The 24,551-nt window shown below is 42.2% G+C and overlaps 1 protein-coding gene across 1 annotated transcript in view; it reads right to left on the bottom strand.

The window, feature by feature from the left end:
* Positions 1–24,551, bottom strand: part of cher (filamin A protein cher) — a 57,136-nt gene that overhangs the window by 27,410 nt on the left and 5,175 nt on the right. The window contains exons 3-16 of the mRNA XM_011499511.1: positions 15,333–15,682; positions 14,079–14,206; positions 13,668–13,682; positions 12,949–13,087; positions 11,408–11,692; positions 10,500–10,816; positions 9,277–9,703; positions 8,718–8,933; positions 8,157–8,544; positions 5,522–6,091; positions 4,190–4,534; positions 3,793–3,997; positions 2,589–2,997; positions 1,752–2,050 (exon numbers count right to left, since the gene is read on the bottom strand). Coding sequence (XP_011497813.1) covers positions 1,752–2,050; positions 2,589–2,997; positions 3,793–3,997; positions 4,190–4,534; positions 5,522–6,091; positions 8,157–8,544; positions 8,718–8,933; positions 9,277–9,703; positions 10,500–10,816; positions 11,408–11,692; positions 12,949–13,087; positions 13,668–13,682; positions 14,079–14,206; positions 15,333–15,682 — 4,093 coding nt within the window. The remainder of the gene's footprint in view (positions 1–1,751; positions 2,051–2,588; positions 2,998–3,792; positions 3,998–4,189; positions 4,535–5,521; positions 6,092–8,156; positions 8,545–8,717; positions 8,934–9,276; positions 9,704–10,499; positions 10,817–11,407; positions 11,693–12,948; positions 13,088–13,667; positions 13,683–14,078; positions 14,207–15,332; positions 15,683–24,551) is intronic.

The raw sequence follows: 24,551 nt of genomic DNA, 5'->3' as shown, positions 1-24,551 counted from the left end.
CTGTTATGCTGTGACGGAACAAGTGGGCGGATAGAGTTAGAGATAGATAGAGATAGAGAGAGAGAGAGAGAGAGAGAGAGAGAGAGAGAGAGAGAGAGAGTAAGTACGAGAGGGACAGGTGAGGTTAGGAGGGAGCAAGTAGGGAGAGAGCAATTAGGTGATTGGTAATAGGTAAAGGAAGTCGATCGATAGGTTAGGGCACTTTTGCCTATACGTCGATTGACGCGAACGAGATGCTACCGAACGATGTAAAGTCGCTTCGGTCTAAGCTCGAAACGGGCCATTTTGAGCTTTGATTCTAAAGTCCTATGAATTAGAGGAGTAATATAATTGTTAAAGATGTCGATTAACATTAGAGAATAATTTAATCACTTAGGGTAGCTCCTCTTGGGCACCCATCAAATATACGAATAAATTATTTTCATCTTGTTAATGGGCTTGTAGTGTTTGATTTTGACGATTTTAGTCACTTAATATGGCCGTTGAAGTTCTGACGAGCCAAAATCATGGTAATTGACGCGAATCATTTACACTTGATAATTTACGAGAGTCGGTGAAATTCATTATATAAGTTGCATATTTACACGTGGCAATTTGTTGACAAAATAGCCATATCGACGAAAGATACGCCCTTAACCGTAGAAATTTTTTTTGAAAGATAACGTTCCTTTTATATAATATTTGATAAATATCTACCAGTAGAGCGCAGCATTCAGCGCTTTTGTGAGAATTTTATCTTGAGCGTGGACTCGTCAAATCGATCGTTCGCTTCAGCTATAATTCTATACCTACGTATCTCGAAAATGGGAATAACTACATGAATAAATCGCTAATTTGCGAAGAAAGACAAATCTTACGATAAATAAGCAAATAATCGGGATTAATCTACACGGAATAAAGACGCGTGTAAATGGAAAAAAAAAAAAAAAAAAGGAAGTCTATTTTTAATGATTGAATTTGTATTTTAACTGTAGAGTCTACATGAATTGGACATTTTAAAAACTGAACGAAATTTATAATATCGCCTGCATTAAACTCATGCCAAAAGTCCAACAGTTTTAATAATTTATCGTATATAGGCTTTCGGAAAATAATTTGCATTAATTAACAGATCATCGTGCTTAATTCTTAAGTATTTTTAAGTTTAGTAACCGCTTGTTTATTCACTTGCTTCGATTATCTCGAGCGAGAAGATTTATGGCTCAGCGAGAAACGTCTCTAAATCAAAAGCAAAAGCGTGTAATAGAAATGAGAGGCGCGGTGGAAATTACGAAACCGAGCGCTATTCCATCCGAGTATTCTTACTAATTATTGGCAGAGCCAATAAGAGATTCCAAACGGCCACTCCTCGACGAGACAAGCTTTTACCGTACAAGTCGATAAATGTCTCGAGTGCGCCGCCAAAAGCAGCGAAGCCGCCGCTATTCAAGTTCTCCGCGTCGTCCTGCCCACATAATCGGCCCGAATCCGTAAAACGGCCGATGCCCGGGAGACGAGAAATAATTGGCCGATTAATTCGCGGGTCGGCCGGAGATGTACGGGCGAGTGTAATCGAAGCTGACGTCGCGGGTCCAAGCGAGCGCGCGCCTCCCTTTTTTAATATTCCAAGGCCAAATTGTCGTTCGGCCGAGTATGTGGATCATCGGCAGCGGCGGCAGCGTCAGCGTCAGCGTCGACTCGTTTCGAACGCGGCGGAGGGAGGCCAACATCCAGGCAGAACCATCTGTGATCCGGTGAGTCGCACTACTTACCTTCCGGAGGTAGAGCGGATGCGACAGGTGAGGGCGCCTCGGCCGGCGTTTTGCGTGTCGACGGTAATGCAGTACTCCTCGCCCTGGGCGAGTTTGCGATGCACGCCATCTTTGATTTTGCAGGCGTCGGCCTTACCCGTGGATACGCTCTGGACGTTCACGGGACTGCTCGGTACCTCCTTACCACCGTACTTCACGTTAACCTTGTACCGACCGCAATCGTCCGGCAGATAGGTCGCCTTGTACTTGCCGTCGCCGAGGCTCTCGACGTCCACCTTGCGAGGAGACTGATCCGGACCCTAAACATTCCTCGTTCGATTATCATCCTTCCATCAACGCGAGTTCTATCTTTGTGATTTCGGATCCCCGATCGCGCTATCTTATCTCGACCATCGATATTCATAATACGCATATCATATAAGTATCAAGCCGATGCAGATAATGATTTATATATATATATATATATATATATATATATATATATAATTTGCCCACTTTGATGTCAAATTCATAAAATTATCGACAAAGTAAAAAATACAATTCATCTTTGCTAGCTCAATTGACTAATGTAATTCCGGCTAAATGCGTATTTGTAAAAACGTGCTGATTATACGTGATCCTCGAGCTAAAAATCCGTTAGTGATTGAGGACGTTGAGACTTACCCTTCGACCTATAAGCAAATATTAAGTTTCTCATTTGAAAATACCGAGTACTTATAATGGTAATTAGCAGTATCCGTGACTCGTACGAGCATAGAAATTCCCTCGACACGGCAGTAAATTAATGGCTCGGTTGCGGATGTAGACGGACCGATCGAGTCGGTTTCGCGCACTCACCAAGACTTGAACCTCGAGGTCGCCGAATCCGGCCTTTGACGTGTCGACGACAAAGTCGGCGGGGAACGAGGCGGTGGTGACGGGCGACACACCCGGGCCCGTAAGCACGACCTTGTTGGAATCGCAAGCCGGCTCGACCTTGACCTTGAAGGGGCTGCCCTGTACGGGCTGGCCACCGTAGTTGACGTCTACCTGGACGTTGCTACCAGCTGTCGATGGCTTGTAGGAGACCTCGTGTATGCCGTCGCGCACGCGCTTTATCTCAGGCTTGGATATATTACCCCTGTCGGTCTTCACTTTCACGTCGAGCACGGCGTTGGATGTCTTGGTGGAGTCGACGGTGAAGGTCGCGGGCACACCCTCGCGCACCATCTGGGGTTCCAAGCCGGGACCGTAGGCTCGAACGTTACTCGTCTCCTTCTGCAACAAGGACAACGGCAACATGCGCGTCCGTCATTAATGTCGATATGCTTTCGCGACAAACGACTACCGACTATCCAGAATATCCATACATTGAAAAGACTGAATTACTTGATAATTGACGGATGGAGGGGTATAAAACCCTTCAATGTTGAAAACAATTAATTATCAATGCATTTTAAATAAGGTGTCATTAATAATTCTTGAATTCTTTTCTATATATCGTATGTCGCCACTTTATTGACATTATATGACATGCAAAGTTTTCTTTCGAAGATTCCGTGCTAATAAACGTAATTACATTAACGACGGCCATTATTTGCTCATTGCTTTTGCTTACACTACATTTCAATCAATATTTCCCACGCAATTTCATTGGCTAATATTATATCGCTGGATTTCGGTATTGTTTCGGGCTGCGTAAGATTTACGAAAACGGCTTTTACGGCAAAACATTGACGAACGAAACCGGATATTCATTACAGATTTTATACACTATTTTAGAATTGAAAGGAAAGCCTCTTACTTTACAAAGTATCTACACGTCTTAAGTATTATTAAGTTAGGTTGGTAATACATCGGTTCAGGCCGTACGTTTGTCGCAGGCACTAACACTCGCTCATCGCGCCAAGTAAAAAAGCAAAATTGTTTAGTCCATCGATCGATAACAAAGTCCCATCGCGTACTCTTGACCTTGACATTATTAAACTCGAAAATAAATCACGAAATCTCAAAGTACGAGCTACCGCCAATTATAATTATCCAGCCTTATCGATCTCTTCCCTTCGATCCTCTTACCGGACTCTCCACCGGCACTCGGAAGGGCGATCCCGGAATATGCTTATCGGCGAATTTGATACTGATGTCGTAATCGCCAGATTCCGTTGGTAGATATTCCACACTACAAGATCCATCGCAATTGTCCTTGCACGAGACGACAGCTTCGCTTGGTCCTTCGATGGCCAATCCCAGTCCACCCGTTCCAGCTTCTGCAATTATGAAGATCGAGGTAATTCAGCGGGACAAAGAGTCTCGTTTAGCTTAGCGACTGAGAAGTTTTATTGGACAAATAGTCGATCGCTATAACAACTCTCCAACCACTCCAACGTCCTGCTTCAGCTTAACGGCCAACAATTAATTATTAACATCGGCAGTTAAACGATTTTTATAATTGTACGTGCCTCTGGTCTCGACGGTGAACTTGTTGGGCTTGTTGACGATGCCCTTCTGTAGCCCGGGCCCGTAGGCCCGACACCTGCCGGGCTCGCTGACTCGCTTGACATTGACGCCGAATGGCGAGCCTGGCACGGGTATATTGTCGTAGAGAACGTCGACGTTGTGCTTGCCTTCCTCGAAGGGCGTGTAGCTGACGCGGTAGGTGCCGTCTGCCTGGGGCGTTATAACCTTCTCGGTGATGCCGCCGCTCGGGTTGTTGATCGAGCAGCCTATCTTCTCGCTCTCGCCCTTGGGCTTGGCAACTGCGCGCGTATCGATCGTAAAGTCCGTCGGCTGGTAGAGGTTGAGACCTGGAAAGTTGGGCAACGTTCGTTATTAGTTGGGCTCTGTAGCGGCCGCGGCTGGGTCGAAGCCGAGGCCTCGTCTCCTGGGATAGGAGAAACCGCGTGCGTATGTAGAGGAGCGTGCGAGTCGAATCGACCGATGCTCTGGCCAAACTTTATGGCCAAACGGGAGTAAAGTTGGTGACACAATAGTGGGCACACAACCCCAGGGGTATAACAACAAAAGAAATATCTACGGCTTGAGGGGTGAAAAATACATTGCAGGCAGTATTAACAATTTGCGTATGTTGTGTGAAAGCTGTGGGATGAGTGATTGGCCGTCAATGGAGAATTCGTCAGCTCGGCTCCTCCGCCTCGTCGTAATCGTCGTCGTCGCCCTTCGATCGTCGATCGATCTTCCCTCTCGCGTTGTGCGCGTATCTAACGAAGAGAAAAAGCACCTGCATGCAAGGTAGCTCGACCGTATTATCCAGTCGTAATCGCCGAGATGTTCGGCATTGGATGGAATCGACAATTCGTGCATTAAGGAGCGCCTTGAGCTCGAAAATTCTCGCTTCGTGCATGCTCAAATCACGTCAATAAGTGGACAAATAACAGGCCAAACAAAGTTTTGGGTAGAAAAACGGTCATCGCGGGGAGTGTTGTGCACGAGATGGAAGAAGGCATAGGGTGAGAAGAATCTCGGCCGAATCATGCTACGGACGACAATCCACAGCAACCGTCACACGATGCAAGATGCAGCAGACAAGGTAAAGAGAGAGAGAGAGAGAGAGAGAGAGAGAGAGAGAGTGTGTGTGTGTGTGTGTGTGTGTGTGTGCGTGTGTGCATGCGTGTGCGTGCGTGATACAATGGGAGGAGAGAGTCGAGGGGAGAGCGGGCATTAAGGAGTGAGCGATGATATCAAATCTACGGGGTGAGGGGCGTGGTAGGGCGTGTGAGTTATCGGGGCAGGGGGCTCGGGAGTCTCATGTTCGGCAATGCGAAGCTGCTGACCGTGTGGCTGAATGCCGCGGCCGGCGAGCCTGATCTTGCCGAGGTCGAGCTCGTGGACGAGGGCCTGGAAGGGCGAGCCAGGCACGTGGCACTCGTTGAAGGTGATGTTGATGGCGTAGTCGCCGGGATCGGCGGGCAAGTAGGCGACCGAGCAGGTCCCGTCCCCGTTGTCCCGGCAGGTGATCGCGGCCTCGCAGGGTCCCTCGACCGTGACCCCGAGGCCGCCCTGGCCGGCGCCCCGGGTGTCGATCACGAACTCGGCGGGCCTGCCCGCGTAGCCCCGACTCAGCCCGGGCCCGTAAGCCCTCACGCGCCTCGGCTCGCTACTCGGCAGGCAGGTGAGCCGGCGCGGGTAGCCCCCGACCGCCGCGCCCCCGTAGCTCACGTCCACCTCGTACTCCCCGAGCTCCGTAGGCCTGAAGTTCACGATGTAGCCCTCCTGGCTGGGCAGCACCTGGGCCATGCAGCGCAGCCCCGAGGGCCCAATTAACGCCACCTGGATGTCCCACGGATGGCCGGCCTCCTGCGTCAGCAGCACGCGAAACTGCTGAAGAGTGTTGACGATCGCGGCTGTGAGCGCCGCCTTTTTTTTATTCCATTGGCTTCGACTCGGCCATCGGCTTAGCTCGCGCCTCGCTCGCTCACTCGCTCGCTCTCAATCATCCACTCATTCACCCATCCAACGCCCCCTCTATTATAACGATCGCCTCCCTCGCTCTCGCCGCGCGCCAGTCGATGCTCGTCTCCTCGTATATCGCTTACTATCGAAATGCTGCCGAAGCCTCTGCGAATTTTAATTACAGCAGCAGCAAAACCTAACAGCTTTTGCATGAGCGATCTCAAGCGGTTATTCATGGGGAGAGCGACGATAATTGAGAAGGGACAAAGTATGTAATTACGATGAATTATGAGTGACGAAAAAAAAAATAAAATAAAAAATAAAAAATAAAAAATAAAAAAAAATAAACTGAATAAATGTCTGATTGTAATTGTTCGAATTAATTATTAGTTACGTTAATTCATAGTGTTACCGTACACTTTTTTTTTCTTTAATAATAATAATAATAATAATAATAATAATAACAAGATGAAGAGAAAAAAACTGGAGAAAAAAAGCCAATAAAGGCAGAGAGAGAAAACGCGATAATTGACGTTTGTTTTGCGATTTCGAGGGCGAGCCGCGCGATTCGGGGATTCATTGGCTAATGGGCTGAAAGAGCCATTCGGCGCGCTTGGACAAATTGCTTCCTCAAAATTTCACCGGCCCCGGACTAATTTAGAAAGCCTCTCTTCGTTTTACTCTCGAAAATAAACTCGCGTGCTCGTCACGGATTTCACGGCGATATGTGCGATTCGTCGGCATTCGGCGCTCGACGCGTGATCTAAATTTAAATTCGGCATCCCAGTGTTTTGTGCTCACCGAGTCCGCGAAACTCGGCGTATCGTTGACTTTGACACGGGTGGGGGGGTGGGGGGGGGGGGGGGGGGGGGGGGGATGAGGCATTACTAGATGAGAAAGTGACCTCGCGAAACATCCACGTTGAAACGAGGCTCCCGAAATTTTTCAATATTCTCGACATTGATACTCCCAACTATGATGGATTATTTTAATAAAATTTCAGTCGCTGATAGAATTATTATTTGAGCAGAATCGTCCATTGTAGCTCGTGATTTATATTTTTATGAATTCAGCGAGCCAAGTCGTTAAATATGAACGCAAACGAAGAAATTAATCGCGAAACAAGTTTCGTATTTGCGTGTGTGCGCGCGCATGTCACGACGTTGTCGTATAGTCGATGTTGATTAGTAATGTTTTATGATAAAATCAGATGCCAAGTCATTAATGATTTTATGTCAGATACGCTAGTATGAATAGCCAAAGCTTATAATTTTTTAATTCATTCGCTTGCATTTTCAATACTTTTTACAAACTATTTGATTACTACGCTATAAAGCTCCGTGGGTGCGCATCGCGTATCTTACACTTTATTCGCATAATTAACAATTATCCGATAAAACTTACGGGCATGAGTTACGAGCCATAAATTACATTATTGTCATACCGGAAAATGGCTGGCTTGTTTTCACTTTAACCTAGATTTAAGAAAAATCGCTAGACTTTACTGCTGGCTTTATTATTGAATTGTATGCTCGGCCAAGCACGAAATAGTTATTAATATTACGAGATAATAATGTTTATTAGAAAGCATTTTCATCGATTGTCTCACAAGTGTCAATAATCGGAGTTAAAATTATGATAAGCAGTGAAGGATCTGAATTCCCAAGCTGATCGAAAATCTTACGATATTTGGTTGGAAAGGAAAGCACCGACTTTATATCATATATCACAATACTTTCTTTCGTTATATTTTACGAAAGATGCTGAAGATTTTATTACATTTGCGACTCTCGTCGGAAATGCCTATCGTAGATAATGACAGCGAATACACGCTATCTTTAGCCCAGATAATGTGATTAAATCCTTAAAATAAAGGAGTTCAATTCAAATTCAACATGGTACCACATAAATTAATGTGCCTTGACCTTATCGCCCCATTATTATCACCTACGATTTGATTATCATTGTAAAAAAATTAACGAGAGTAGTGCCGATGAGATTGATAAAGATACTTACTCGGCGACAGGCCATCGACTTTCACTTTGGAGACGTCAACGTGCGGCTGAACGTTGACCTTTAACGGGCTTTTCGGCACTTTCAAGCCGCCGTAGTTCAAGTTGACGGTGTAAGTCCCAGGATCGGGGGCGACGTAGTCGACGGTGTAGGTGCCGTCCTCGTTGTCGGTAAGGGAAATCGGTAGGTCGTGGCCCTCGGGTGTCTTCATGTCCACCTTGAGGTCACCAGGGCCGGCCTCGCGGCAGTTCACATTGAAGTGCGTCGGCGTGTTCGTCTTGACGCCACTGTCGAGTCCGGGCCCGAAGGCCTGGACCAGGGCCGGATTCAGCGGGGCCTCGACCTTCACTCTGTACGGTGACTTTTTCGTCGCAACGCCACCGTAGTTCACCTGCGATTTCATCAATAATCATCAATACGCAAATTACAATACCATTCGATGATTTTTGCCCGTCTCATGCACTCGACATTCATCTCGACTCTGCGATTATCGAAACTCCCTAGAGCAATCGCTAGCCGTGCCTGCCAATATCCCGAATAAATGCTGCGATTAGCATAATTTACCATGACAACGTGTTGTGAACCGGATGTTGGCTTGTAATGTGCTTGAATCGTTCCATCTCGCTTGTCCTCCAGCTTGATTGGCACATCTCTACCGAAGGCATCCTTAATCGCCACTTCCAATGGTGCTTGGCCAGCCTTTCTTACATCGACCGTGAAGTGCGTTGGCTTGTCACTGAGTACTCCTTCTGGCTGAATACCGGGTCCATGAACTTCAACCTGGAAGTAAATAATTGTTACGTTAGGTCAAGCGCCATTGATTAATTAATCAATCTAATCTTAAGCGTATATATATATATATATATATTCTATAATTTCACGTTTGACAGAGTGATCGAGAGTCAATAGGTGCGCGCGTGTGTATTGGTCGAATGATGTGGAAAATGAGACGAGGCCTTGGACAATTTGGATTATAAAATTACCTGAAATTTCATGAAAGGTAGGAGGTAGGTGTTGCACGGTATAAAATAAACAGAATAAAAGTAAAGATTGAGTCGGGTGGTCGATTAAAATGGAGCAGTGAGGAGTAGGATGGGCCTTGTTGAGACGTGATTGGACAAACCTTGTCAGGATCGAAGTCGCTCTTGGGGACGATGTTGGCGATGTAGGGTGACTTTGGTATGTCCTCGTTGTCACAGAGTATGTGAACGGCGTATGGGCCAGGGGCTGTCGGCAGGTAAGAGACGTCAGCGGTACCATCGCCGTTATCGACGCAGTCGATCTTGGCCTTGGATGGACCCTCGATAGAGAACCCGAGGGCACCGGTCTCGCCGTTCGTGTCGACGGTGAATCGGGCCGGGTGCCCGACGATACCCCCGTAGAGTCCGGGCCCGAACACGCGTATGGCCGACTCCTTATACGGGCCGACATTGACCTCGAACGGTGACTTGGGGATCTCCTTGCCTCCGTATGTCACCATTACCACGTGACGGCCGTCCTTCACCGGGAAGTAGTGGCACTCGTAGGTGGTATCGTCCACCTTCCTCAGGCTGGAATACGCACGGACGTTAAGTGACTGTGTGAATCATTCCTTTAGGCTTCTTTTTATTAACGTCTTATTAATTAAAGATTTTCCACGAGTTTGTTTGAATAAACTGTCGACAATTGTTCAAGGAAAGTGAGAGGATATGGCATGATGTACACGCGTTAACGCTGCGCTTACAATAATCCAGCTGATTATATTCAACGCTCATTTCCAACAATTTTCTACGGCATTATGTTGTTCATATATTAAGGTGTATAAAAAAAAAAAAATATGTGCAATGTTCATTCTCATGATTTAAAGTTTCATTTTAAGTTTAAGTTTTCTTACCGATCCACGGCCAATCTCCCTCCTAAACACTAGAATATTCACGCGAAGTACACAAAATACCGATAATTTTAGTCCGTTGATCGAATCGAATGAGAAACAAAGATAGATCATAACGATCATTTCGAAATTACTAAGCAAACGTACTATTGGCCTCACTTGGACCGGGTCAACAAGAGTTTGCGCAAATTACAAGTAAACGGCTTAACAATTGTTTGACCAACTACAGGCTATCGAGAGTTTTCACTCTAACACTCGAATTCACCAATTCTTTTGGAAACTATATTTAGATCATCTCCAGAGCGAATCGGCCCCACGAGCTCCTTGGTGAACGAGGCAACACCGCTATTTATAAAACCTAATGGCTCTCCCATTTTTGTCTAGCATCGAAGGAAGCGACGGTGATGCACGCAACGGTGAAAGCAAGCCGTCGACGCGTATCAAGTGGTATGCCGTAATAATGAAAGTTGGCGTACTTAGCGGGCAGGTTGACGCCGCCGGGCGCGATGATCCTTACATCGGCCTTGCCCTCGCCGGCGTCCTTGGTCGTGATAACGAAGTCCGCGTCGTCCTTGACGCGAACGCCGTTGGCCAATAGTCCCCGGCCGTATGCCTTGCACTTTTTCGCATCGGAGATGGGTGCGATGCGCACACCGACCGGGTTGTTCGGTATGAGCTTGCCAGCGAAGAAGATGTTCACTGAGTGGAGCCCCACGATCGGCGAGACGTACTCGCAACGCCAGACGTCCGGGGATGTCTGGCGCAACTTCACCGGCACCGTTGTCCTCGAGCCCTGCCAAAGTCCAATAATAATTGATTATCGACCATCCCTGAGACCGAGAGAGAGGGAGAGAGAGAGAGAGAGAGAGAGAGAGATAGCTCGTACATACAGAGGCACTTGACCATTACTTTACAGCGTATCGTTAAATTAAAACGATTACTAGACGCGAATCGCGAGTTAAAATTAATTTCATCGTTATACTATCATTATATTTTGAAAGTCATTTGGCGCAGTCTCCGCCCGTTCAACAATCCGCCGGAAATCACTAATTTATCCAACACCGTTCAACGAGGGTCGTTATGTATACTCCATCTATATAATATTAAAAGCAACAACAATGCGGTTACGTGAAAGTTCCGCCACGGTGCCGAATCGGGAATTTTGCGATAATAGCGGATTGCATTTGCTTTGCAATGACGCGCGAGATAAGAGTCGCAGTCCTCGGCTCGATGATTCAATGGATTTTTTAAGAGATGAACGAACGAGGCGAATGTCTAATGCTCGAGCGAACGGCGATCAAGCAAACTTCTTCCATATTAGTCGGCGTGAGGCCTCTCACGGCGGACAAGAAAAGAGAAAGTACGACAGGCGCGAGGTGTGTACCTGAGGATCGAGAACCATGACTTCGGGCACACCTCTTCCGGCATCCTTGGTGAAAATGTCGAAGTAGGTGGGTCTGTTGACGATGACGCCGTCGGGCTGGAGGCCCGGACCACTGGCCGTTACTTTGGTCGGGTCACCGGCGTGACCTTCGACCAACACCGAGTACGGGCTCTTCGGGATCTCCCGATTGGCGTACAGCACTTTGACCTTGTGCGGCCCTTCGTTCACGGGTGTGTAGGACACCGAGTACGTGAGATTGCGATCCTTGTTGAATCTAATGTCGACCTATAATGCAAGCCCGTGGAGAAAGCATTATTGGACCGATCGGCTCGAATCGCTCTCGAAGCGTCGAATGCCACTTAACGCTATTTTCAATATCACTGTAGTGTTATGCATAATTAAAAACAATAAAATAAATGTGTTAAAGGTGAGTATCAAAGGCTGAGTGAGTAAATGCGAAAACATTATGGTGGAATCCAGTTTTAGGTGGATTTATCCTTTAATGTACCTTACCTCATCCTGAAAAGTCTAATAATTGTTAATGAAAGATTAGAGGATAATTCTCAACGGGCAACGTTGCAACAATTACATTGAAAATTGATGTAAAATAAAGAATACAGAGATAATATGAAAAAAAAAAAGAAAAAGTACAGTGTAATTATAGAGGAAATAGAATAAGTTATAAATAACAAAGTCATGAAAATCAAATGATAAGTAATAATTCAATAAGTAAATTATAGACACGAATGGTCTCGAAGATGCTTTAAATTAATATTTATATTATTTCAATGTGCACAAAGTATAAGGAAGAAAAATATTCGCATATTATAACGATTAAATTAAATTTGTTGGATGAAATTAAACGGTCTACAATACTATATGGACAATTACCTTCATCCTATATCGTAATCACTTTTCCCGAATTCAGTATAAACATTTTTTGTCGCTTCGGTAAATCAACTTTTTACGTTTATGCATAAATAAATACGTATGTGAGTATATACACGTATTTAAATAATTAAATCGTTGCAATTTTCTGGTAAAATATTGGTAGCGTAATCTAGATTTCGTTTGTGTTAACTCGTATATAGGATACTTTGAAAATTACATTTTGCGTAAAATTTGAATTTGAAACGGAAGTGAAAGCAAGAGAGAAGTGTAAAGAAAAGAATAAATTTTGATTATATTATGTGGCTGTGTGCCACTGACATTATATTCCGACTATTGAATTGAATTTTCTTTTGACTCTCTAATTATTCCATATTTGTAAAGATAAAAATTTACTCTCAGCTAAAACACGAGACGATTTGTAAAGTGAATTGGACTTTGAAAATTATCGTCTGCACTTCAATCACGTAATTTGACAATGAATTGCTTCTACTGCTAAGACTCGCACGAGTGCAATGTATGCTAATTTCATCGAAAGCTCTTGCATTATTGGCGATTTTATCGACTATTCCTCGGCGTTGAATTGAAAGTTGTCAGAAGCGTGAAAGTAGTCAGTGGAGAGTAATGGAAGATTGGATTTTAAGGTAATTTACCGGCAATTTGAGACCCTTGGGATCGTCGACGGTAACGTTCACGTTTCCCTTGCCAGCGGAGAAGGTCTCGACGGTGAAGTTGGCGGGCGCCCCGATGATCGGGCCCGTGGGTTCGATTCCAGGACCGTAGGCTCGTACCCTGTAAAATCCTCCGTCACTCTATAAATCGTTGAACGACGCGGCCTCGAGTACCGATGTCAGGTTGTATTATTACGCTCGAGGAAGATCGGCACTCGAGGCTCGATGTGATGGGTAGGTGGGAGGGGATTAAATACGTCAGTCAGTTACAAGCATGAAAGAAAGAGCGGAGAATATTATCGTATAAAAGTGCTACTGACTAATACGTGCGTTAATGCGATTAAAGCCTTATACATCGATATGACAACTACCGGATAATCGGTATAATGGCGAACGTATGCGTGTCGTTGCTGGCGTCTGCCACGGTGACACGCTTGTGCGTGATGTGCAGAACAACGATTATGAAGCAAATATCGTGTCTTATGTAATGGTGTTAATGAAATAAAGGAGGACTGCGCGCGATAATCCAAGCACAAATATCGCCTGCTCAATGAGAAAGAAACAAAGAAGAAAGAGAGAAAAGCCCCCATGGCAAAAACACATTAATGCGCTAATATAGAAATTAATGAGAAAGAAAGGAAAACCAATTAGGGCAAACGCTAGAGATTATAATATTAAGCGGTGCGCGTTTGATGACTTACCGCGGTGGCGGCACGCTGCGTTCGAGGCATGAAATAAATTCATAACATTATTTTATTTTTTCCAGCACCAATTACCATTATGATTTTATAATACTCTACATTCTACTCTACACTTTCGTTCGATTTTTGCTTCTATTACTTTGAATTCTTACATTATATTTCATTGTTGTTATATTCTTTTATTATCAACTCTATTATTATTATTATTATTATTTTATTTATTTATTTATTTATTTATTTATTTATTTATTTAATTTCTTTTTTTTTTAATCTATTTTTTTTCATAGCTTTCTTTTTCAGTCTACATTCACGATCAATACACGTGATGATCTTACGGACTTATTTATGTCTGTACGTGATCCTAGTTTTAATTTCTATATACCTGTGAGTGAATACAAACGTTATTATTACCTGTTTGGATTCGTGCGCGGACGAATTGGTGCTCCTGGCTTCAATTTTGCGTTGGGATACTGCGAGAGATACGTCATCATGGACATTTCGTCGATATTTGGATTAACCATCTCCTCCGGTTTGATTAACTGGAATAGAATATTATTATGACATATTAATGCGAAAGAAAAGACACGAGTCGTAAGATAAATAGGATTCTCGATTAACTCGACGATCGTTTTATTTCGTTCTATTAGAGATGATATTTAATTTTATGGAAATTGCGCGAGTAACGTAATTGCGCATTGGAGCTCCAAAATTTATGCAAAACTTTTCCAATATTCAACAATGGCACGAAGAATAATCGGCATTAAAAAATGGCTATGAAATTGAAAAAAATCTACACATTTATTAGCTCATGAGGTAATACTATTATTATATACTTGGGTGACGGGTGTATGTGTGTATAATATTGTTGGCTCTTTACGTTGTAATTGACGAGTAATTGCAATGTTAAACGATACGCGCAATTTAACGATTTTTACGATTGAATAGCGTTATTAAATATTTCATCAACATTCTCATGTATTTATTTAGAGCATTGCTGAAATTATGCTAAAATTGAAAGAGTTGATCCTTAGCCAAGTGACATTAAAAACGTGGAAAATGGGAATGGGAATGAAAGAAAGAAAGAAAGATAAGCAGTCTCGATTTAACAACCCACCGCCGACTGTCTCTCGTCCTTGATTTATTTCGAAGAATCAACGTAGTATACATTGTAGCGCGGATCTATAAGGAGAGCAAATATTTAGATGAACATTCGTTTATTTTGTTTGATCCATCTTCAGTTTCAAGTTCACTCACGCCAAATTAGTCAATTTTACTAATTCGTGTGTAACTCGTATATCGATGCAATTTTTATGTAACAAAGCCTGTGAGGATTAGCCATTATTATTCAACAACGGCCATTCAATAACGAAGTATTCTCCTTATTAACAGTCCGTATATTATAAACAAGTATTGCTCATTTCTCTGCAATCATAATCATGTAAAAATCCACGAAAACGCTAAAATACGAAACTTGGATATAAAAAATCTCGAGCGACTGCAGAGTCGGCAATACGCGACGATGGCGAGGCGGCTGCTGCGTTCCTCGGAGCCGCTTGGATGAGTAAAAAAAGTGACGTAGCAGGAAATGAAGTAAAGCAAAGTGGACGTGAGGCAGGAGTGGCCTGGTGGAGAAGAGATCGCAAGAGTAGAAAATAGGTAAGAGACCTGCGGTATGTTGAGCCAGTCGTCGGCAAGACCCATGGCCTCGGCCGCGTTTTGCGCAGCATCCTTGGGATTCCAGGAGGCCCAATCCGGACAGAGACCGGGTGCGATCGAGTCCACAAGGGCACCGACCGCCCGGCCGTCGTTCCAGTCTGAGGTGAAGTTGGAGATCGGCAGGTCCGGGATCTTTGATTGGATCCAGTGCATGAGACGTTGCTTGGGCGTGGCGCCCTTGTCCGGGCCATTCATGTCGTCGCCCTCCCACATGGGCATCGAGATCGAGTAGTGAAGAATGAGGGTCCATATTAAGCCGAGGATGAGCTTGAGCTTGCAGTCGACGATGTCGGAAGAGTCTGAAATTGAAAGTGGCAATCATTGTCGATCCCCCGTCCCTTCGAGCCTAATATTATGCTAATTCAACTTATATTCTTTTCTCACTTTTGCTTAAGATTTGAGGATGAATTTTTTATAAGGAGACTATTGAAAAAAATACATAAGTTAGGTATTGGACCTATACACCTTCGAGTGTCTATGAGAAAATATTTTCTACGATTCTTTCGGTCGGATTAAACATGAGTGATTTTTTTTTTTTTTTTTTTTTTGCTTTATCTTGCAATTTTAATCTTTACTTTAAACATTAATTGCACTTTTAAATTATTCATTAAAATGTTGATTTCATGGGACATAAATATGTTTGAAAAAGTATAAAGCGTGAACTATGGAACTTGAAAAACTTGAAACTTAAATACAGCGCACAAACTGCATATAGAACTTGCTAAGAAGACGATTTACATTTTACTCATTTTACTAAAATCCATTTGATATAGATACTTATTAATATAACGTTAATTCGTACTTTTCAAGTCTTTGTATTTCGATAAAAAGAAAGAAATTGTCTAGCGTAAGTTAAAATAATATAGTTTTTTAAATAACGGTTGCAGCCGATACTGTATAACTATATTCTTTTTTCAATATTTAGTCATGTAGTGCCAAATAATAAGTGTTTTGAGCGATATAGTTACTGGCGATTTATGATTTTTACGAATAGTTATGTAACATTCATTTTTACATAAAAATTTATACACATATACTTAATATATAGCCTATACTATCTCATAATTGAACATAATGAGTTATTAATAGTTCATACTCTAAGACGTTAATTTAATATACATTGTGCCAGTAATCGTTTTTTTTTTTCAAAACAATTATAATTTTTTGTTTTATATTAAGTAAGAATGTATATGTAGGATAGCCGTAAAATTCTATAAATACTGTTTGGTGTCCCTTAATTTCATAAAGTAAAGCAAAATTATTTCGGTTACATTAAGCGTTATTTTTATAAAATTAGATAAAATATCTTAAGATTCATTGCCAATAAATTTTCTGCAAAATATAATAAAGTTTCTCGTAGTAAATTCAAGTAATTAAAAATATAATAAGAAACCATAAATTAATTGCCCGATGATCTTACATTAGATTTTTATTTTTAGCACTTTCGTAAAGCAGATTATTTTATGAAAAATTTGACTCACAAGCTAAATTAATGATCTTATGCAACAGAACATTTTACACACTACAATGCCATTAAATTATGCGTATACACGACACTGTGTACAACAGATAAGCGTTTTATAATTAAAACATGAAATTTCAACGTAGATTCTTTGATGAAATATGAAAAAAGAGCGCTTAAGTAATTAATTTTTAAAAACGTAAACATGTTTACCTACTACATTTCTTTAAAACTTCATTCATATCACGAATGATATTGCTTACATCTTCGCATTAATATCAATTAAAAAATCTTTGGCAAAAAATATCTTGCCATCGACTCAATTAAACAATGTTAAATATTTATAATTAAACGCTTATATAAAATGAATAATAAAATTAATTTGAATTAAATTTCTCTGGCTCCCGAGAATTTCGGTAGAAATACATATTATTTTAAGAATAAGAAATTATCTTATCTTATCTACACTTTTATTAGTACTCATGTTTCACATTATTCAAAACATTATTCAAACATCTACTAAATTGAGTAATTAGTAAAGAATTTTTTTTTTTTTTTTTTAATTACATGGCAACTACGAACTCTTGCCAGCCAATCAGATTTTCACTCCTCGCGCCTACTTCTTACGATAATTTGAAGATCGTAAGTACACGCGATGCACGTATTTTAAAATTCGCTCTATAGTAAGATTTAAAAAATCCATTGCTTTTTCGGGGAACTAATCGATCTTTAAATAGCATAGTCAATGTTACGAAATCGAACTGTCAAACTTCGCCTCTAAGCTTCCCATCTCCTTCCCCCACCCTCATTCTCTCCAAGTCTCTCCATCGTGAATCGCGCGCCTACTTACGACCGAGCTCGAGTCTACGGCAAGAATAATCCTTTTTCAATGTCATTCTCAGCGCGGGTCGTGGTCGAGTATTGGTGGTGGTTGGGAGGGGGGAGGAGAGAAAAAAGTGGGCGGCTCAATTTAGAAACAATCTCGGATTCAAAGTACGCGGGCTTATTCACATCGTTCGCGGGGGCCGGAGAAATGCCGCAAGCCCGAGCCGTCTTTTACCGTATCCTCTTTCGATGTATTTATGAAAGCTCGGCGTGACCGCGCCACGAAAACTAGAAAAATACACACGGGGAATCTCCTCCAACTCCAATTTTAGAATCCGCCTCGTGTTCGCCCGATCATTGTGCAACGGTGGCGACGTTTCTCTTGTTTATTTTCAAACAATGCGTATCGCTTGCACTCTCCAATTTCACTTCTTTTTTTCGTTTGCGATGGAAAGAGGAGGAAGGGAAGTAAAAAGCCGTCAGCCGTCCGCTTGCCTCCTGCCGAAAAGTAAAATAAGGCTGCCGATGCGTCAAGTACTATTTTCGATTCGTACGTGAATGACGCCGGAGGAATTCGCTTAGGCAGACGGGAAAATCGGCGGAAAGCAAGAACGTAAAATGACTCCGAAGCGCGTAAGCGTGAAAAAAAGATAAAAAAAAAACAAAAAAGAGAGAAGAAAAAGTTGCCCACAACTTGGGCGTTGTCGCGACACTCATCCGATGCGTCGGAGAGTATTCGAGCGCCGTGATTCATGCTTTAGCGGCCGTGGGATGAGAGGCCGAGGGGCCTCGTGGCTCCGCCGCAGCTTCGGAGTCTCGTGTCGTTCGAAAACTTTCGATGATTATTGGCCCGAGATTATGCGCGAGGCTTATTTATGCAAAACTGTCTGCCGCTCCGTTAATATCGGTAAGATGAATTGGCCGAATTGGCAGTGATAGAGGCTCGAACTTAATCTTATTTCTATTTCGGTGATTATTGCATTTTATTTATTTGCTAAGTTTTAACGCGCTATCGAGCTAATGTAAAAATAGACGCATAAAGTGTTAAACGGAGTGTAACGATCGGACGAACGTTTAAATAAATACGGAATTAAGCTTGGATTATTTTGAAACAGTACTAAGTTTCAGCTCGTCTTATGTTTCTCCACTCGATGAAATTAGTCGATAATTGGCCATATTTTTCATAACGATAAACCTGCTGTGCTTTTACTTTTTCACTGTCGATGCAATATCGCTGTAGTGTATATCAAATTAATTTATGAGAGTAATTAAAATGAAATGAACAAATATTTTTAAACGTTAATTTCATACTATCAAGCTACCGTTTGATATTTCGTTGATAAACAATATTTTGGCTAATCGCAGAAGCAAGATAAAAATGCTCGATGCTCATTTACTGTATTTACCTTGTTATTCGTAATCTGAAATATTGTAAAGTTGCGACAAGTAAATGACGCTAATAAAGCAATCTACCCTACCGACCGTATCTCAATAAACGACTGCGAGTGAGAGAATCGCTAAATTTGCGTAAACAAAATTGTAGTTGATTTAATAACAGAGAAAATTGTAATTCGTTATATATATATATATATATATATATAAATGTTCTATTATGTATTCGATAATTAATATTTATAATAACTATAACAATAAGAACAATCGTAAATAACAACAACAACAACAACAACAACAACAACAACAACAACAACAACAACAATAATAATAATAATAATAATAATAATGATGATGATGACGTATTGATTAATGGACTGATTAAAAAGTCATTGTCGACTTTTTGAATGCGCACGTTTTGTTGCAAAGAGAGTCCAATATTGGAATATTCGAGGTTGTGTCGTTTCTTTCGAATTTCATCGCAATTAACTATAAGTTATAAAAATTTTCATTTCTATTGAATCGATCGAATTGTTCGTCTTCGTCATCATCCGTATCTGTAATAATCTAATATCTGTAATACCAAATATTTTGATGCCTTGTTTATAAATATTCTATATGCGTTAGAGACCACAGAGTTACCATGTAACATTTATTTTTGTATTCTACATACGCTATTGTGATTGTATACTACAGTCTTATTTGGATTCGAGTTAACTCAAGGGTTCGATGCACTTGTGTAATCAAAGAAACATATGTTGTGTGATAATAGTGTCCAGTGTCAACTCGAATTTACAGGACGAGCCCTCGCATATATCTACAAAAGGTTTCTCGTTACAAGCTTCCCACGCATACAGGTATAATGAAACTTACCCAAGGCCTTAATATTTTCTAGGATTAACGCTTTACATTCACAGTCCGTAAACCTTCTTGAATTTAAGACTTTCGCGCTAGTCAAAAAGTTTCAAATACTGTCACGAGTCTAGCAAGCAAATTTCTAATATAACAATTTATATTTAAATGGCGATCATTTATAACTTATCATACATTAGACAATAATAATAATAATTAGACGAGAAGACAAGGTTAATGAATTTCCGAACAAAATGCTGTTCTCTATGCGATTTGTAGTTGAATGAATGTTGATACAATTCAGGACCTAGCACTACCGTAATTATCATTAATGAATTAACGAAATAACGATTAAATTAAAAAAAAATTACAACAAGCAAAAAAAAAACATAAAAACAAATTATCTTTCAACTAACCAAATGAATTTGGAACAAACATTGGCGATGGAATGTGCGAGAATCGTAGTCGCGCGAGTGAACGGAATTACTTATCGCTATAAAAACACAAGGTAAATAAATATTTAGTTAAAGCGAATTCTTGGGCAGTGATAAAGAAAGGAACTTCGGAATACTCGCGAGTCTAATTAGCAAGATTAAGTCGGTGACTCGGTGCCGTAATAACGTACTCTTAACAAGTCCTGGGATATCCAATGCGAACTATACGCTCGGATTAATACATTTTTTTCGGATTTACATTAATACAAGATAAGAGATAGGATTGGGTGGAAGTAGGCCAGAAGACGCAGATGACCATTGGGAGGGGGAGGGGCGGGGGGAGGGGGAGAAAAGAAAAAAAAATAAAAACGAAAATCGCCACTCGCGAGTTACCAACGAGCGGAAAAAATAGAATTGAAACGGTAGCTGTCGTCTTAACCTAACGCGGCATTACCGCTACCATAAAACAACAAAGATAAAGAAAGAAGCACCCGTAGTGGCATTAGCCTCTATATAAGTACGACGAGGGAAATTGCGCGGCTTCTGCCATCGTACGCACACATTTTCAGGCTTTTCCTCGCGCCAGCATATCGTATGTCCGAGTTGACTCGAGCCTTATCGAAGCGACACCCACCGCCAATTGAATCATTTGACAAGAGCTTGTGGCCTTGGCATTAATGAATCAAGATTTGTGTAAACAAAGCTCGAGAGCGCAAAGAGTACGCTAAGAGTAGATCGAGCTCCTGATTATTTTTAAACTGGAAAATAAATTACGCGACGCTCGTTATTGTTTTAAGCAACGCTAGCGAGCCACCAATTATCCTTCCAATGATCCTTCAACTTTCGTTTGCATTTCAGACACGAGCACACTCGATGAAACAACAAGCAAAGAAAAGTTAAGAAGTGGAGAAAAAATATTCCACAATCGCACAATTCATTCTTAAGAATTGCGAGAGTTTAAGGTCTAAGAGAGTCTCGGATTATCTAAAAGATTTGGAATTATAAAGTTATTTGCGTTCGTAGGGAGATTTAATCAATCGGCTACTAATATCACGTTTGGCGAGGAGGACTCTTTGGAAACTAAAATTAGCTTTGTCAAATATCTCTCACTCGTTCTCGCGGAGAAAAATACTTTCGAGTCATTGCTACTACCGATCAATGCAAATAATTCCCCGCGTTCTTCCACGACTGTTTTCTCATCATCATTGAATTATTAAATGTTTTAACATTTAATGCGAAACTTAGTCTAATCGCTAAAAGGCATTTTTAAAGAATGTCTGTAAAATTGCCATTATACTGGAGCGCAAAAATTGTTCGCAGAAATGATTGAAAATAAAATCACGCCGAGCCTTTATGCTTTATGGTATATCCGCCTCGTTCGATCATTCAATGTTAGATAACCTTGGGGACAATTACCATTCGCCGAATATTTTGACAATTAATAATGACATTCTCACGATCCCTGCATTCGTTATCGCCATCGCATAACAAAAGAGAATAAGGAAAAGAAAAAGCAACGCCTTTCGCATAATTGCACGAGGCCCGTCGTCGACGTGCCAACGAGATAATTCACAGTCCGCGGCGCCGCCAATGTCATTATTATGCTCATTTTCACTCCATTCGATCATGGATTACGCGTGCGCGGTGCAACGGCGAGTCGATCCTGCGATGTCTCACGCGCAAAAATAAACGCGGGCCCATGACGAGGCGCCTCCTTGTGCCACGGAACAGCATTCCCCGAGCGCCGATAGCGCACAATAATGCCATACAGAGTGGAATCTTCGGCGCGATCGCGATGGCAAACGAGCTGCGGAGTCGGCCTCGATGACGGCATTGGAGTCGTCGTCGTCGTCGGCGTCGCGCGCGACCTCCGAGTACGCCGCCGCCGCTGCCGCCGCTGCTGCCGCTGCCGCCGCCGCCGCCACCACCATCGTCGGCGCGAGCTTAGACGATGACGTCACGGATCATCGGACAGCGGATTACCTCAGCACGGCCCGTCCTTTTTCCTTTCCGCGAATAATATGTCCCTCGAGGGCTTTTGGGTCGCTGTGATCGCTGATTTGATCATACCCGTGACGCGATTGCCGAGAGCTAATTTTACGTCTCATTATTAAAAATGTAGCATCGCACGGGAAACAGTTCGACTCTACGGGAGGCCGTACGGATTGATCGTGACGTAGTTGGCTGGATCGGGCGCATTTACACGGCCTCTAATTCATTCCACAATTTTCTTCAACTTTCTTTTTTTCTTCCCTACTAACAATGCCATTATTCAGTCCTATGCGTATTATACCGGCGTTCCTCGCCGTAAGCGACATATCCGTGTAATAGCTTATATAATGAGCTATTTTTCATTTCTCGACATTAAAAGCTGAGAGAGTGTAGGGTGAAACGGCGATAACAGCTGATGTGCCGTAAATATTCGGTTTGATGCATTAAAAAGTCAAAGACGAACTTTTACGGCGATATGCCAGCATCTGACTAACGAATACTGACTCGGGACAAGTGCCACTTTGTAAATAATTTCATTAATTTTGAATGTAGAGTGAATTGGACTTACTAAACTGTTACTTCGGTAGTTGACAAAGCAAAATTTATTGGCCCAATATGTTTGAGGCTAATGAAAACGCAAGTGCATGTAATTTTAGAAGTCTTAATTAACGGATATCTCATTCTATATTAGTCGATTAATAGTTGAATCTTCAAAGGTCACGTTCCATCTAATCGTGCATTTCCATTCCCAAAAAGCTTCTTCGCATTAATTACAATGCTTACTTATGTAAAAGCAAACAGTATTTAAAGTGAGAGTAGTGGGAGAAAGAAGAGCTTCGTGTCATACGTTCTGTAATTTTGATAAACTTAAATCATTTTCAACAAATGATCAATGTTATTTTTAAAGTAGACATTACCTTTAATTGCCGTAAGCGCGAAAGTTTGCTCTCTGGCTTATTTAAATTTCAATTTTCTTAAACAATGGCCTCGATTGCTCATTCGGCTTAACGTGGCATCTTAGAGAGAGCTATTTCCAGAACAACGTCGTTTTATTCATTGCTCGAATATAATAATTTGTTTGGCTCTCTCTCTCTCTCTCTCCCTCTCTCTCTCTCTCTCTCTCTCTCTCTCTATCTCTCTATCTCTCTATCTCTCTCTCTTTCCTTCGTTGCTTCTAACTTTTAGTGAACGGGGGTTCACTTGGTACTTTGTTGATAATCAGCTAAAGCTCCAATGTCTATAGCAGTCTCCATTCGGTTATACCCTCATGACGGAATAATTACGTTAGAAACTTCCAGCATACGTGGAGAAGCGACAGCACGGGACGCGATTTTCAAGAGCAACATGGAGCGATCGACTATGCCCAAAGTGCCAAATTCAATAATAATGGGCGCTACGAACAAACCAACTGCTTCCGAGCGATCGACAACTCAAGAATCAATCGTTTTATCGTAAACATAAAGGGAAACCGAAGCGAGACAAATCGATTTTAAGTAGTGACGATCTCACGATTAACCACGACTGCATTAACGAGCATTCGACATCAAGTGCGCGCTCTCCTCATTTATCCTGGGTAAAAGAAACGGAAGAACGGTCCCTGGGTCGTGCAAGAAACGCCTCCCTAACCACTCGACTCGAACGCCGAACCGCGGCTGTTCCTTTTCTCTCCATTCCCACTCCTCACCCGGTCGTCGCAGTCCCACCGCCTCCACCACCAGCAATAACCGTATCGAGATAATAATAAGCGCATCGGAAGGCCGTTGAGGATCGTACACGCGAAACGCCGCAGTCGAAGATGTCAATGCACCGGAAGTCACGCCGCCGGCTTTGACATTGCCAAAAATCGAGAACGCGGCGTTTAAAAATACGCGGCGGCTATCCGTCTCAACAAGTGGCTATTCGTCGCGTCGAGCGTGCACGCGAACGAGAGAACAAGAGCGCGAGGGCCAAGTCAGGACAAAGCGCAGAAATAGAGAGATAGATAGATAGAGAGATAGATAGATAGAGAGATAGAGAGATAAATAGATAGGTAGATGGATAGAGAGATAGAGAGATAGATAGATAGATAGATAGATAGATAGATAGATACCTCGCCGTGACTAGAGTTTTTTTTTCCATTGCTTTGTTCCGTACGGTCAAGACTCGTTGTAGTCGCACGCATTTATAGACAGTTTGTTTTTGGATTTTTTTTTTTTTTTTTTTTTTTTTTTG

The sequence above is a fragment of the Ceratosolen solmsi genome, unplaced genomic scaffold (genome assembly GCF_000503995.2).
Source record: "Ceratosolen solmsi marchali unplaced genomic scaffold, CerSol_1.0 scaffold35, whole genome shotgun sequence".
Classification (NCBI taxonomy): Eukaryota; Metazoa; Arthropoda; class Insecta; order Hymenoptera; family Agaonidae; genus Ceratosolen; species Ceratosolen solmsi.
This window is presented reverse-complemented; position numbering and strand designations above follow the sequence as displayed.